Raw genomic sequence first — 16,681 nt, 5'->3', positions numbered from 1 at the left:
CAATTTCCCAAATGAGGCTGATTTAGATATATCTCCCTGCTCAGCATCTCTTTTACACAGCAGTTTCTTGGAAGGCCTACCTGGGTGGTGAGATGCTCATAGAATTGTAGCATTGGGAAAAAGCAAGATGCATTTTATTTAACACACACAAAACATATTGCCAGGTACTGTAAGCCTCTGCAATTAAAACCATGAGGTAAAATAAGAAGAGAGCAGAGGCATCTGGTTACATCCACCCCATTCATTTAAGGCACACTGAAAGCATGTTGCTTCCCCCACAAAGAACCACAGAAATATTGGATCAGAAAAGAGCAAAACAAAAAACAAAACCCCTATATTTAACATTCACCACAGGAATTTGGATTGTGGTGTGCTACTGAAAGGTGCCTGGGGATGTAAAGAATTATAGTTCTGATGTTTCAGGCAGCAAAGTCAATTCACATGTTTTAAACCCTCTTAGGTTTTGTTTTCTCTTTATTTGTTTATCACGTTTGCATCAACATTTGGTTTATTAGATTGTGATTCAGCCATTCAAACGTAAATGTAGCCAGTGATATAAATAGGGTCATGTGTACACTTTGGTGAAAGGATAACAATCCCCAATGGCATTCCAGGATCTGGAGTGAGAATTAGGCAGCTGTTTCAAAATTTCCATAGTATGGTCTGCTTTCTGCTAGTGGTAAAAAAAAAAAAAGTGTAATGTGTCATGTATGACACTGAAAATGACCAGGAGTAAAGTTCTTGGGCCCTGGCATTGTCTACTCACATTAACCAATAAGTGATAAAAAAATTCTTTCCAGAAAAAAGCTGTGATTATCAGGGCACTGAATTAAGCAGCCGGTGCTAATTTCTGCAGCTTTTATCTGCTTGTATGAAATAGAAGGAAAGAAACATGAAGCCTTGAATGCAACTGTTCAGAAGTGTGGTACTGTAGGTATATAGTGGACTACAGGACACAATATGAATAAACTGCCAGTGTTGCTGGGAATAAATTATATATATATATATATATATATATATATATATATATATATATGCATCTGTCTTGAAACAATCTCAACATTTTGTTTGCTTTCTTTCCAGGGAAGTTGCTGACCTGAGTCGGAAATTCCCAAAGGCAGACTTCCCTATCATTCTCAAGTTTGCTGGTGACATTGTACACATCCAGGAAGAGTTCTGCAAGGGTGATACTCTGGAGTATGTCCTTGATGTTGTAAGTTTTGTTAATTTTAATGTAACTTACTTCAAACCAAGAATAACATGGATGTTGGCATTGTCTAGTCATAATCTCCAGATTGGCCCAAAGCCTTATGGGAAGAATTCTGGCCAGGGAGCAAATTGGGGGCTTTGCATAGCCTTAGTTAAATGACTTTGAGCTGTGAAGAACGGAGGCCTCACAGAATACAAAAGTGTCCTCTGGTGAAAACACCATGAGTCTCAAACAGGATCCTGGTGGGGCTCTCCCTTGCTTTCTTCTATACTACACTGGTTGTTTGACAGAAGATGGAGCTGCTGACCTACTCCTTGCTTCACTTCACTTAACAGTGCTCTAATTGGCTAAAGAATACTATTACTTCTTCTACCTCAGCTGGGGTCAGGTGGCACCAGGGGCAAATCGGATTCCATTTGAGTGTATAAATCCGTGACCAGGGAGAGGAGTCGGTGGAAGAAGATTGGAAGAAATTTAAAGATTATCTGCAGAAACATTGCAAAATTAAAGAATGTTAGAGTGATGATGGATTAAAATTAAGTGGCTTCTAGCTGTACAGGCTTTAAAGATACATATAGATCAAGATTAAGGATTAGGATTTAAAAAGTTAAAAGAAATGGAAAATTGGCTTTTAATAGGTTAAAATTTAAGGTTATATTATATTAAGATTAAGGATTGGGATTAAAAAAGAGGGAAAGAAATTGCTGGACAAACAAATTGATCTGGAATACAAAAGAGGGAGGTATGAGGAGGTCCAGAAAATAAGTAAATTTAAAAGTGGCGACGAAAAGGTGGCACTGTTTTCTTTTTTCTGTTTTTTGTTTTTTGTTTTTTGTATTGTGTATTGTGTAATGTGTATTTTTGTATTGTGTATTTTTCTTTTTTACTTTTAATTCTTTTTTACCGATGTGTCTTTTTTTTATTGGAAACTTTAATAAATATCTGTCAAGGCTGCCTCAGGTCTCAGCTCACAAAAGACCAACGCCAATCTCCTCTTATATACAAAAGTGTTTATTGCAGTTCATTGTTTGCTTCATATCCGAGGCGCGCAGCCCCACGTCTGAACGCTCAGACCGTTGAAGTCCCCTCTGAGTCAGTCCCTCCCCTGCACCAGTTTAAGAGCCTTGCGCTGCTCCACCTCTTCCTCTCTTTCCTTTTCCGCAGGGTCTTCCTGCCCGCTGGGGTTTCGCCCCTCCTGGATTCCCCTGACGCGCTATCCCCCGACTGCTCTTCCCCCCTCCTGCGGGCTTTAGGACCTGGCCCTTCCTCCGGGCTCCCTGTACTTCCGCGCGCCTCTACATTTGAACTTGGCGCGCGCGCCCAACCTCTAACTTTCATTTTGACAGTTACACTACTCCCTTCACTACTCCCCTCCCCTTCCGGGAGGGTGGCTTGCTCCGACCTCCCTCCCTTCTCTGCTGCCGGAGCTGCTTCCCCTGATACACTGGAACCTCCACCCCCTTCGCTGCACTCTGGCGGGGAGGCTGGTCCTGATGCCCAGCTGCCACTTTGGGATCCCCCGCTGTCCCCCTGTTCCTGACACGTCCCCCCTGGGGCTCCCCTGGCCTTGACCACTGGCGCCCCCTTCTGGGAATCCTCTGATTCGCTGGAAAGACTCATGGAATCTCTTGAGTCATTGTCATCCTCTTCCTCGCTGTCCTGGGATTCATCCCCATCGCTCTCCATCTCCTGCCTACCCTGTGCCTCTGTCCCTGAACCCCTGACAATATCATTTAAAAAAAATAAAAAAAATAAAACTGTGGACTCTGGCCTATTTTGTTAATGCGAGCATTTCAGTGATCAGGCACATCAAGCTGCTCTTTGTCTGTCAACTTGAAAGCTCCTGCCTTAAAATAACTACCGTATTTTTTTGCTCCAAAAGACACACTTTTTCCCTCCTAAAAAGTAAGGGGAAATGTGTGTGCGTCTTATGGAGCGAATGCAGGCGGGAGGCAGGCAGGAAAAGCCCCCAAGAGCTACACACATGCTCTGCATGGCTCTTGCGGGCTTTTCACCGAGGAGGGAGAAGGGCAGCCCCTCACTGACTGGCTGTCCTTCTCCGACCTCGTAGAAAAGCCCCCAAAAGCCGTGCACTCTTTAAAGGGAGTGCGGCTCTTGGGGGCTTTTGTGGGGGGTGGGGGAAGGGACAGAGGGCAGCCCCTCAGTCCCTTCCCCCACCTCCCACAAAAGCCCCCAAGAGCTGCACTCCCTTTCACGAACCGCGAGGAGCGTGTGTGCAGCTCTTGGGGACTTTTCCCTCCTGGGAAGCGCCACACACACGCTCCAGGCGGCTCGTGAAAGGGAGTGCTGAGCAGAGCCTGGGATGCATACAGGCTCTGCTCAGTGCTGCCTTTAAAAATATTTCTTTTCTTGCATTCCCCCTCTAAAAAATAGGTGCGTCTTATGGAGCGAAAAATACGGCAGTTATTTCTGAGCCTCTTTTCTTACAGGCAGATTTGATAGAGTATATCTGTACCCATCAAGACACTATATCTACTAAAGTGAAGGACTGCTGTGACAGGGAACTGCTGGATCGAGAAGAATGTCTCGTAAATGCGGAAAATGATGACAAACCTGCCGATTTGCCTTCCACTTTCAAGGAGTTTGTGGTTAAGGAAGTGTGCCAAAACTTCACGGAGAACAAGGCTACACTTCTAGAAAAGTATGGTATAGAGAATTCAGATTGGTCTCAATCCTAACTCTATAAAGTATACTGGGTTGCCAAGCATACTGAGGGCAAGAAGAACACATGTGGTATCAGAAGGGAAAGAGGAAATGTAACTTCATTATCATGTGCTGGATACTTTGTAACCTACAATTAAAAACCAATCTGATTGCTTCCCATGATTTTTCCCCCTCTGAGGGGAGGGTAAAGTTCTTTAAAAATTAAAAAAAACCTACCTTGAACAGCTAGGTGCACAGTTCCTGCTGTGCTCTATCCAAATAGGCCAAGAAGAATGTCCCTGGAAGTGACACCATGTGATAATCTAGCATTATTTTCAGAGCAATTCTGCAGGGGAAATAATGGCTGCCCCATGCAATGGTGCCAACTTGGGCCCCAGACTGTGGTTGCCCAGTATGGGGGCAGTGGACCCCAACAGAGGCCTGTCCCAGTTGCTGCCACAGCACTGGAGCACCAGAGGTAAGGCAGTGGGTGGCAGAGGCAGACAGTGCACGGTGGTGGACAGCAGGCAGCAGCAGTTGGAAGTGGAGGCCGGGGCCCACAGCAAAAAAAATGTGGCCCTCTATAGATGGCACCAGTGGCCCCATGGGTCTATGAGAAACAGCCACCCCCCTGCCCTCATACAGTGCACCTAAAAACCATGCTACCTTATCACTTTGCAAAAATTCATAAATTTTGTGGAGATTGATGGTCAAAGTCTAGTCCTGATTTTAATTTGCAGCCCTTGAACCTGGTTTTAGTTTGCAATTCTCCTGCGGCTGCAATATGGAAGTTATATTGATAAACAAACAAACAGCAGCAATAAAATTTAAATACCCAACTTACAGCGTTTGCCTAATGAATTGCTAAGTTGATGTATTCGAAGTACTTTCAACACTTTCTACGTGTATTACTATTATTGTTGTAGATAACACAACATCATAATCACCATGCGTTCTTCCCTATGTTCCAGGTTTGTTTATGAGACTGGAAGGAGAAACCCTGAGTTTTCTAAGCAACTGCTTTTGAGAGTTGGCAGTAAATATGAGGGTTTGTTGGGAAAGTGCTGTGAAACTGAGCATCCTGAAGAGTGCTTTCATCAAGGGGTGAGTTATGTGTCATCTCCATGTAATTAATAGCTTCATTTGAAAATAAATAAATCCATGTGTTAATTCCAGTGAACAAACAGATCCAAGTTCTGTTCACTGGAACTGGCATATGGAGGGTTGTTATTATTGTTATTATTGTTTTGGAACTGAAGCTTTTATGCAGCTGAAGCTACCATTCCCTATTAAAAATGGTCACCTTAAATAACTCATAATATACGCACATTTAACTTGTGTGCACATGCTTGGCAAATTACACACACACACACACACACACACACACACACACACACACAGGGGTGGAAAGAGGATAGGCATCTGGGGGAAAAAAGACTTTGACAATCACACCTGCCATTGAACTCAGTGTGTTTTGACTGTATGAGATTTTGGTTTTAGGCACTTTCCCCAGAACCTAACCCCAGCGTAAGTTGAGAATCACCGTACAAATATTTAATAGCAGTTATATTTTCCTTTAGGAAGGAGAGCTAAGACAACACGCTGACAATACCCTGGAAACATTTAAGATGCGCTGCAATTTGTATGAGAAAGCAGGAGACCACGGCTTCCAAAATGAGTATGCTCTATCCTTTTCATATTATAGCTTGTGAATAGGGGTCAATTTAGCTGGGCTAATTTAGTTTTAGATAACCTCTTTGTAGAGACAGAATGCAGAGGATGAATACTTTTATTAGAGCCAATAAAGAATAGCTTTAGAGTTCTCAAGAACAATTCATGTGGATGGATGTTAACCCAAAAGATGTGGGGTGGGAAGGAGAATATGGGCATGATGTATGAGGCGCAAAGTCTATAGCTGGTGTATCTTGACACGAGGATGGTGTGGAGTTTAAGCAGACCTAATTAGAAGAATCTATGCTATGCAGAAACTGAAATGAGTCTGAAACAAAGTCTGCTGGCACAAAGAAACAACAATGGCTGCCTCCTACCCCCATTTTGAAGGAAAGGGAAAAAACAGTGGTTAACTGTGCTTTGTCTGCATATGCAACATCAGCTAAGTTATATGAACTTCCAGCAGCTGTGTATCAAATCCAGGATAGTGATTAATTTGTTTGTTTACATAGGAACACAAGACTTTGTCGAGATGGGGAGAACTTTTAAATTGAAGCTCCAGTGTTCCCACCAGTGCAGCCCTAAAAGTGACTTCACTTGTTCTAGTAACCTGTCAACTTGTGGAAGACAATGCAGTTTTCTGAGTCCTTGAGCATTACTGCAACCCCCCCCCCCCCGACAAGGGTTGCATCCCAAATTCTCATTGACTAAAATCTTCTCACTTATGGTTCTTTGCAGAGTCCTTGTCCATTATACGAAGAGAGCTCCTGAGATGGCATTTGAAGAATTGTACCAGTACACAATGAAATTCGCAGGTGCTATTGCCAAATGCTGTAAGGAGGATGACGCACACATAGTGGTGTGTGCTGATGAGAATGTGAGTATTTTATCCTCCATATTGGCCTCTTTCCTCCATCCACATTTCTTTCTTGTTCAGCAGTGTTTATTAAATACTATTTTAAATGTAATGCCTTTGAATTGGGCTCAGATAAAAACAAGCAAACAAACATGCAGTAACGAATAGTGGAATAATTAGGAATGGGGGAAGGAATCCATTTCAAATTGTTGTTTTTTTTAACATGGAATTTGACAGTTCTGAACATGTTCTAAAATTTATTTCCCATAATGTAACCTGAATGTGACCTAAAGGACAGGGATGTTTGACAATGGCTTAGATTTGACTTCTCCTGGTATGTCTACAGCTGACCCACTTACATATATGTTGAATGTTTCTTAGCTGGAGAACCACACCCCACCCTTGGGAATCCTCCAGGGTCTGCATGCCTGCAGTAGGTGTGGCCACCCTGCACACACACCTCTTCCACACAAACATACAGGACAAAGAGTACACACACACACACACACACACACACGGCACACACAGCTCATCTGCTGATCAGTAAAGATCAGTTGAGGGCAGAATATATTCCCTGCACATCTGAGAATGGATGAAAGTAGAAATCAGCCCTTGCATTCATATCAAATGTTTAATAGGAGTAGGAGGAGATCAGTTCCATTCCCATTGTGGCAATGTGCTTTTTGAAGAGCTTGAAACCTTTCTGCCCATCCGAGTGCCACAGTGAGGGTGAGAATCACTTTATACCCATTGGTGCTCTCCACAGTTTATTTTCTAAGTGCCATATTGCAGCAGACAGAAAACTGGATGGGTGTCAGGCTTCGGGGAATCAGATCCCTCCCCCCGGTGGCAGTAAATAAGCAGATCAAGTGAAAAGGGCGTTTTTACCAGTAAGTTTATTTAATAATCACAGCAAGAGACAAAGAAATGCATATCTCTTTAGAAATGGCATTGGTCCCAGTAAAGGTTCACCCCCTCCATCCCCATTAATCTACGTCACTCCTGTGTCAGGTAATCTGAGCTTGTTGCCACTGAGCTCTCTGTTCTATCACTCTCAAAGCCCGTCTAGTCTTAGGTGAAGGGAGGGTCAAGAATGCTGTCCAAGGACACTGAATCTGCCAGCTGTCTCTCTCCTGGTGTTTCCTCTTTTAGCCGTTCCTCACCCAATATTTCCCAACTTTTCCCCTCTGGACTATGCCCCTCTGCAAACCACTGTTCCAAATCAATACTGTCCTCCTGCCCTTGGGAAGGTTCAGGAGAAGGAGGCAGCGGCTCCAACCATTCCTCCTCAGTCCAACCTCTGGCAATGGGGGATGTTAAGTTACTGAGGAAAGTTTGGTAGCTTGGTAGTTCACCACTGTGTGCTAGCCAAAACTGTGAAAAAGCATTCAAGACCTCAGCAGCCTCTCAACTAGCTTACCATTGTGTATCTGATCCTTCAGTAAGTGTGCTACCTTATCCAGAACAGGCTGACACGCATACCTGGATTGGTTGAAAATATAGAACTTCAGGTGTGTGTTGTGTGGTGAAGTATGTTCATTATTGAATTTGTTCTGTAGTTGCCAGTGCAGCTCCATTAGACTCCCCCCCCCCCCCGCCTTCCCCAATTTCATTGCTAATCTTGATCATGGCTATTATTGTCTATCTTCCTATTATTTATATTCACTTGGTATTGTAATTTTATAAAATTGAAATAAATTCAATGCATGTGGCAATATGGGATTGTTCAACCTTTTAGCATCTCATAAGCACAGTGTCTTCAAAAGTTACATCACTTGCATTCATTGTATTGAAATAGTGGCTAATTTATGTGGCAAGCAAGTTGCTTTAATCACTCTTCTGTTCATCAAAGGTCAACATATTATCTCTCTTTCTCTAGACAGACCTTTTACTAGGAGAAGTATGTCAGCGACATGAAGTTAAACCACTAAACAAACAAATGCACAACTGCTGTGAAGATTCCTATGAGTTCCGCCGGGACTGCTTTAGCAATTTAGGAGTAGATCCAGATTATGTCCCTGTACCATTCTCTTCCGAACTGTTTACCTCCCACCAGGATATGTGCTCGGCTACCCCAGATGAATTGCTACTAAGGAAGCAAAAGTAAGAAATCAGCCCAATAATTAGTTTGCTACTTCAAAGCAATCCAATACTTTTAGCCTTCCTCACCTCTGTTCCTAAAGACCTGTCCTTTCTTCAGTCTCTACACATATTGCAGTTCTGAAACTCTCCACCTTGTTGAAATCATGAAGGAAACAGCACTTGATTTCACTAAGATGAGAGACACATGCAGCTTATGCTTCCAACCTATCACTCACTGTTCTCATTGCAGGCAGCTTGTCCACATAATAAAACACCAACCCAATAGCACCACTGAGCAAATAGCAGAAGTGACTGGATATTTCACTACCATGGTGACACAATGTTGCGAAGCTGAAAATCATGAGGAATGCTTTATGACAGAGGTAAACTTCTTAGAAAGACAAATGTCTGGGACAGTTTCTTCTTCTTCACTGACAGCCTGACAAGGCTGAGGCCAAGTGCTTGATTGGGATATGAGTACCTAGGCCTGGACTCCTCCTCAGTGACAAGAATGGCAAGTAGCTCTCAGGGTTGTGGTGGGGACAAAAGAAATGAGGAAGAAAAGCTCCATGTTTTGAAAGTGGGGCTCTGGAAATATAGCGTTGCAATTGCTATTTGTAGCTTTAAAAAAATAGAATGAGGCCATGGGTGGAGGAAGAGTATGCTGCAGGGACCGGCATGGCCTAACAGAAGGCTGCACCGGCCTGCACGGCAACCAGAGACATGTGTGACACTGCATGCCTTGTGAGTGACGTCACACACATGCAACATATGATGCCCACCCCACCCCCACCCAAGTCTTGGGGGCAACCCAACACCTCCGGTCCAGGAGGATACTATTGTTAGTGGTAACAAAAGCCTATGAAAAAGTCTAGTAAGAGCAATGGTGTCATGCTCTTCTGGTTCCTCTACCAACATAGGTCATTTGTAAGGGCAACCAAGGCAGATTCAGTTTCAAACCTGGGTCTGAACCCAAATTGAAATGGGTCTAGATTTCCTCTGGCAATGCCTGCAGCTGCTTTGACGTTACCCTCTTGAGTACCTTGCAGCCAAAGGGGGTATTTGCAACCAGGCAGTAGTTTCTCAATACCGTGTAAATACTGTCATAAGAAAAAAAAATGCATCCTGCTCAAGCTTTCTAGAGAATGTGATGGAAAAGGAGATTTCACCAGTTCCAGTCCAATATATTTTGTTGCCTAAAGTTTGCTTGCCTCCAGCATTCCAACCCCACCCCTACCCCCACATGACTCTCCTAAGGTTTCACAGCACTATTCAAACACCAGTTCCTGCCCTCTTCTACCCCCCCCCCCCGGCAGAACCAAGTCAGAATTTTTCTCTTGAAGAGAAAGAGAAACTGGTATCACATGTGAAAAATATGCCCACCTACATAGGAATGTAGTTAGGATGGGGTGGTGTGTTTAGCAATGCAAGGCCAAATTTGGAGGATGAGGTGGGAGCAACAGGGGCTTAGGAAGAAAACAAGGTTGTATTTGAATGCACTGCTCTAGAAATATATAATTGCAATCACCATTTTTGCTATAAAATTAGTGGGAGGCTGTGGGTGGAGGTTTTAAGTTTCTTCAAGGTGCCGGAATGAGCCTCACAATAGGCTACTAGAGTTAAACAGACACAATTGTTCAATGCAGAGATCTATGGTCAACTTGGAGCACTTTCTCTAGGAATGTCAAAGGGTGTTTGTCATTTCTTCCAGGGTCCAAAACTGGTTGAGCGCAGCAGAGCTGTTTTTGGAGAGCAGTAGCCATCTCAGGTGAGCTGATGTGCAAGCATGGCTTGTGTGAAAAGGTTTAACTGATTCAACATTGACAATGTAGGATGATGTTATCTGCTGCTTCTTGTAGTGAAAGTATTACGTATGAAGGGCCTTGCTTAACCCCTGTTCTTATTTATGTTATACTTATACCCAAGGTCTGGAGTATCTATTTATAGCCAGAACATGGCATTATGACAAAAGAATGGATATTTGAACCATTCAGAATACATGTCTTCATGATTAACACTTCCTCCTCTAGGATACAGAGAGACTCAGATTCTGGGGACCCATTTTATTATCTCAGATATCTCAAAGGGGATCATGCCCTGGAGGTTCTATTGCATCTATCACATATTTGCCTCCAACAAATAAAACTTTCAGAGTTTTGAATTATTTCAGAAGCTTGCACCCAGTTGAGGTATATGTGCCAGCTCCTAGAGGCCAAGGCAGTTTCAGGCCACCCCCATGTTTTCTTTCTTTCTTTTTTCCTTTTTTTTTTTTTTTTTTTTTTTTTTGAGGTGTCCAGGCCCCCTCAATGTTCAGAGGGCTTTCTGCTCTGCCCCTTGGCTCCTCGCGATGTTGCACACACAATGTCAGGACGTTGCACAACGTTGCATATGTGACATCATGTGCTCCTAGGTCCCCTCAATCAAGGGGGGGGGATCCCTCTTGAGAAAATAGTGCCTCTAATGAGAGGTAACAAAGAGAGGATGTATATAGAGTCATACCTTGGTTTTCAAATGCCTTGTGACTCGAAGGTTTTGGCTCCCAAACGCCACAAAACCGGAAGTGAGAGTTCCGGTTTGCAAACTTTTTTTGGAAGCCGAACATCCGACGTGACTTCCGCAGCTTCCGATTGAGCGCAGGAATCTCCTGCAGCCAATCAGAAGCCGTGTCTTGGTTTTCAGAAGTCAAACAGACTTCCGGAGCAGATTCCGTTCAAGAACCAATGTACGACTGTACACACAATAGGAACCAATGCCTTTCCCACCCCCCTTTCTTTTTAATATCTACAGCCGTAGGGAGGCTTCTCCAAACCAAATACTTAAAGGGCCTCTGATTATGCAGAGGCAAACCCACATTTGCCAACAAACATACACTCAGAGGTAATCCAAGTATAATACACAGAAACAAACAGAAACATAGTTCACACTTTACATTTTCAAGTGTACATTCTGGTCTTATCTCCCTCTCAAATTTTCTACCTGATTGTCAGTAGGGCTGAAAAAAATTCAATTTTGGGCTTTTAAAACATACTACTTGCTACTGAATTGCTTTGTAGGTTGCTTAGTTCAGTTTGCCTGTCCAACTATACTTATTCCTAATTTACTGCTCTTTTTTATGCTTTATATCCTCTCCCTGCCCTTGGAGTACCTTTCATTCTTAAGGCACGAATCCTGGAAAATTTCAGAATAATAGAAGCAGGGTTTTTCCCCAGAAGGGCATGTCAAATTCTCCCCTTCATTATTAGTAAAAAAACAAACAAACAAACAAAAACAAACAAAACCCAGCTATCACTTCTTTTGACATAAATGGATAGAATTTGCCAGTGTAGTTGTCTGTCCAGAGTGAATTTAGTCTGCCAACTTACAAGAAAGTACACCAAGTGTATGTATGCTGGGTGCCTTTAAATTAAAATTATTGTTGTTTCAAAATAATGGGACTGTGTGAACTGACCACTAGATGTGAAATGAGAGGTATCTCATTTTCTCTAAAATGTTCTGCTTGTTCTTATTTGCTTGCTGCAAATAATTATTTGCTGTTATTTTCTTCTCTCTCAAGAAAGGAAGAACACTGGAAATAAAGCCCAAATAAGCTCAAGCATCCTTGGTTTCTTCTTCATTTGTGATGCATCACCTTTCTGATTCACAGGAAACAAGGATTTGATTCTTGCATAATCTTCATCTCTCACTATAGTTTTGCTGTTGGGAGTTAATAAAATGTTTAAATAAAATCTTCCCCTGTTGCAGTACAGTGATTCAGTTAATTAAAAATATAACATATGGGCTTGTGTGTGTGTGTGTGCATGTGAAAGAAGGAGGTGTGTTGGAAGTTTGGGAGCACTCTGTAACTATTGGTACCAAGCAGACAAGCAGAAGCTTCTGTTTCCCATGGACTTGCTCTCTCTACTTGACTATTCATCCCTGGAGTGCCTGCTCTCCCACATCTGGGCTTTAATCATGGTGTGTGCAGAGCAGGGCAAAAGGGTCAGAATGAGTCAGAAACTCTGAGCCAGATAAATCTGCAACTGTTGGAAGCAGGAAGAAGCTGCTGTGTTCCCTCCCTTTAGATCTGAGCATTGTGCAGGAATTGGGAATTGTTGCTCTCTCTATATTTTTGGATTCCAACTCCCATCATCCCTAGCTAGCATAGCAAATGTCCGAGGATGAAGGGAGTTGTAGTCCATCAGCAGAGCTGTAGCTAGGTGATCTTGCGCCCTTGGCAGAACCATCCAGATTGCGCCCCCTAGCCACGGACAAATTAGCTCTTCTTTTCACCTCTCCTCCAACCCACCCTCCTCCACCCATTCAATTCACCCTCTATTTCTTATGAGGCAATAATCAATATTTATATTTATGGACATATTTTTAGCCGGTTTAGCCCCACCCCCACCCCATTGCATGTGCCCCTGTAGAGGGCTCACCTCCCCACTCCCTAGTTAAGGCCCTGTCCATCAGCATCTGGAGAACAACAGATTCCTCATCCCTGGCTTTGTGTAACTCAGCAGGCTGCATTGCTTTCTTCTGACCTTTACACCCCTTCCAGATCCTGCCTCCTATATGGATATGGTGACTCCTTTACTGTTATATTTCCTCACAAAGCAAAAATATAGAGCTACAGTGTCCACAATGCATGGTAAAGTCCCACTACGTACTCCAAGTGAATTCTTCTTTCAGCTGATAAGAAAAGATGGTTTTGCTTTGTATTCTAATTTGGGGTAAGTAGAAATAAAAACACACATTATTATTATTGACCACACACTATGGAAAATCAGGGTCGTTGAGTGACGGGCTTGCATTTGCACCCCTACATCCATTCCTGGTTTTCTACATTGCACAATCAGAATAATGGCCTGAATAATGGGGATTTTTTTCTGATGTGCATAGGTTAGAGGGGAGATCCCTATCACAATCCTGTTTTGTTATCTCATCCCAGTACAAGTTTCCAGAGTATGTTGTTAAATATCAAATATTTACTCTTCGGCAGCCTTGGATGCCAAAAACACAGAACTCTTCTTTGAACTTGGACTCTAACTAGTGATCCATTGCCATCATTTCAATTCAACTTTGGATGAAACATTAATGGAAGGGGGAGGGAGTTGGTATAAAAGTTATAGGCTGATGAAGAAATCACTTACTGCATTATTGATTGGACTAACTTACCAATGTTATGTGTCCTGCCAATTTACTTTGGCAGGCAAGCCTTCACACACACACACACAGAGAGAGAGAGAGAGAGAGAGAGAGCGCAAGCCTTCACACACACACACACACAGAGAGAGAGAGAGAGAGAGAGAGAGAGAGAGAGAGAGAGAGAAAGAGCACAAACCAATATGTAGACATCTTGCCGCCTGTGTGAATGACAAGATGCCTGCACCTCTATATAGATAAGGAGGATGGAGTGGTAGTTAAATCTTACTTTAGCACGGGCAAAGCGATAGCATCCTTCACCTCATATGAAGGTTTCAGGCTATATTGAGGGGTGCACAAAAGGTCACACAGCACACAAAAAGTAGCATAGGATACCATGTGCTCATTGTTGCACCTGACAGCTGCTCGCTGCTCATTTAAACAGATGACACAATACAGCAATGGTGAGCAGAGCAATGCAAACACATATGTGCTACCAGCTACAGCACGGTCTGGCTTCTTGGGGTCTTCCCCAAGATGTTGCACAACTGGGGTTTATATCGTGGGCTACAGCTCCCTCCTTGCATAATTTATTCTGATATCACCAAGTTGGGCACTTTTCTTTTGGGTGAAGACAGAGGTTGTTGAGCAGTTTCACCTTCTCTCTATCACCCAATAGCATTTCTCTGCCTTCACCTTGCAGAGGATCTTCCATTTGTTTGTTCTTCCTTTTACTTTGAACATAGCCAAATAAACTTTTATTTTAAACTCTGTTGCAAGCCTGAGCTCATTTAGAACTTTGGCCCACTCGACTTCGCTGCAGACGTTGGCTATTTGTATATACCCTTCCTTTGTGATTTCCTCTTTTTTCCATTTCTTATACATGACCTTATTAAATCTCAGTTAAACTGTATGCTCCTCATGCAGCCACACAAATTTCTTTAGATGCCTTCCTCTTTTCTTTCTCGTTGAAATTGTCTGCATTTGCACCTTGTCTTTCAAACCCTTTCTCATGCTTTCTAGCCAACCAGGTGAATGTGTTCTGGTGTGTTGGGGGGCAATGCTCTATTTAAAAAAAAAAAAACTGAATTCATTGGATATTACACAATAGATTTAGTTGAGAGGGCATGTCTTTGATACTAGATGACAGAAACTGTGCACTTAATGTGCTTTTAATTATGACTCTTTCTATCCATCTAAATACAGTGTTACCTCGGGTAGAGAACTTAATTCGTTCTGGAGGTCCGTTATTAACCTGAAACTGTTCTTAACCTGAGGTACCACTTTAGCTAATGGGGCCTCCCGCTGCCGCCGCGCCACCGCTGTGCGATTTCTGTTCTCATCCTGAAGCAAAGTTCTCAACCCGAGGTACTATTTCTGGGTTAGCGGAGTCTGTAACCTGAAGCGTCTGTAACTTGAAGTGTCTGTAACCCGAGGTACCACTGTATTATTGTTTTTATGTTATGTAAATGAAACATATATTTCATTTCTTGAATGACAGGTCTTATACTTGTATGCAATGTGATACCTTATTACCATTTGGTTACTTTGTTTCTTTCTAAATGTGATATGCTTACATTATTAATTTAATAAATTATGTATTTCCTCATCTCAGGTGTTTGTGCTACCCTGGTAGCAGCCCTGGCAGTGAAGGTTTGTCAGGTGCATTCTTAACTGGCTGCTTATTGAGCATCAGTGACAGCATCTCTTGTATTTTCTGGTACTCGATCAGCAGTTGCTAGGGCTGTTCTCCTTGTTTTGCCTTTGGGGGTGACTTGCTATTATGTGTTACGTACATCTGAATACAAAATATACTACTATCAAGGCTGCGGGTTTCAGTGGCTTGATATAAAATAGCTAGGGATGGTTTCATAGAGTTAAGAAGTGTTGGGATATGAGTACAATGCAGCTGCAAACTAGCAGCTCAATGTTTACATCACATGATGTGGCTAGCTGTGGGAAAGAATGTTCCAGGCAGCTCACAGGATTCACAGAGTCTTGTTCTTTGTGTAATATGAGACCTTCCTGTTGCTTTTGTGAAGGAAGTCTCAGTCAGTTGCTTGGAGAGACTGAACTGAACGGACATGGTTTTGTACAGTTGTAAAGTCAGAAATAAACCGTAGAAATGTAGAAGACTTTCTGACTATCTTCTTTCTCTTGCTGGTATGCAAGGGGCGAAGGGGGTGTGCATCTTCCACGCTGGGAGATGTCGCCTATAAAGATCTTCCTGGGATGCCAGCCAGAGTAGATCACCGGCAAACAAGCCACGGGAGCCTGGAGAGGGGCCAGCCTCTCCCGAGGGGGCAAGTTTTCCAACATTGCCATTGTTACTCAGTATGTCAGCACAAAATTTTTAAAGGGGGTGGTGTCTGGTGAAATTCACAGAAATCAGAAAATCCTCCAGAGTGAATTCTGACCTGGAAATGGGCCACTCTGTGCACTCATCCTATGTACAGAAATGTCAAAAATAGGCAAAGCTACATTCACTTATGTTAGAGCAGGAGAATCAAATCAAGAATGACTTCACAATCACTTTCACTTTCATGCTTCTTGGATCCAGGACAGGATGAAACTAGCCTCTCTCTTTTTTTTTTCCTTGACAGGAAAGAGATTGTTTTTTTGTGCTTCCCCTACAACTTCACTTTTATTGGGTATCCTCTCTCCTTTTGAAAAGTTGTTTATGCTTCCAAGAATGCTGGGAATGGTTTTATGCCAGACAGAAAGGCAGCCTGATTGTTCCTGGACTTTATTAGCTATGTTACAACAGAAGATGTTATCTCCTCTGGCAACATGTTTGCCGTACCTGCAGGCAGTTCTGCAATTTTATCTGATATACTTGAAGAAACTGTTTTATGTGCCTATTTTATAAGTAGAATTTTTCTCTAGCAGCAGTGACATACGGTGAAATTTTTCACAGGGAAACAGTTAGGGCTCATGCATGTGTATTGCTCTGCAGGGCTGTACAGTTTTGCAGCCTTTGCAGAGGTAACCACACACAGAGAGACAGAGAGAGACAGAGAGGTGTGCATGCACACACATACATAGAGCCTGGAGACACTGGCTAAGCAGGTACACAG

The 16,681-nt window shown here is 42.9% G+C and overlaps 2 protein-coding genes across 2 annotated transcripts in view; both read left to right on the top strand.

Moving 5' to 3' along the window:
* LOC308461823 (uncharacterized protein) overlaps positions 1–12,208 on the top strand; it is a 43,313-nt gene extending 31,105 nt beyond the window's left edge. Inside the window, exons 21-29 of the mRNA XM_080978988.1 lie at positions 1,084–1,213; positions 3,661–3,872; positions 4,846–4,978; positions 5,455–5,552; positions 6,284–6,422; positions 8,281–8,504; positions 8,734–8,866; positions 10,195–10,251; positions 12,037–12,208. Coding sequence (XP_080835114.1) covers positions 1,084–1,213; positions 3,661–3,872; positions 4,846–4,978; positions 5,455–5,552; positions 6,284–6,422; positions 8,281–8,504; positions 8,734–8,866; positions 10,195–10,242 — 1,117 coding nt within the window. The 3' untranslated portion in view covers positions 10,243–10,251; positions 12,037–12,208. The remainder of the gene's footprint in view (positions 1–1,083; positions 1,214–3,660; positions 3,873–4,845; positions 4,979–5,454; positions 5,553–6,283; positions 6,423–8,280; positions 8,505–8,733; positions 8,867–10,194; positions 10,252–12,036) is intronic.
* The window catches only part of LOC308461817 (olfactory receptor 5AP2-like), a gene marked incomplete at its 3' end in the record, with an annotated part of 253,933 nt that overhangs the window by 96,663 nt on the left and 140,589 nt on the right, over positions 1–16,681 (top strand). The gene's annotated exons all lie outside the window — the stretch shown is intronic.

Source organism: Podarcis pityusensis (genome assembly GCF_964106645.2).
Source record: "Podarcis pityusensis genome assembly, chromosome: 13".
NCBI classification, from domain to species: Eukaryota; Metazoa; Chordata; class Lepidosauria; order Squamata; family Lacertidae; genus Podarcis; species Podarcis pityusensis.
Note: the sequence above shows the minus strand (reverse complement) of the source record. Positions and strands in the feature narration are given on the sequence as shown.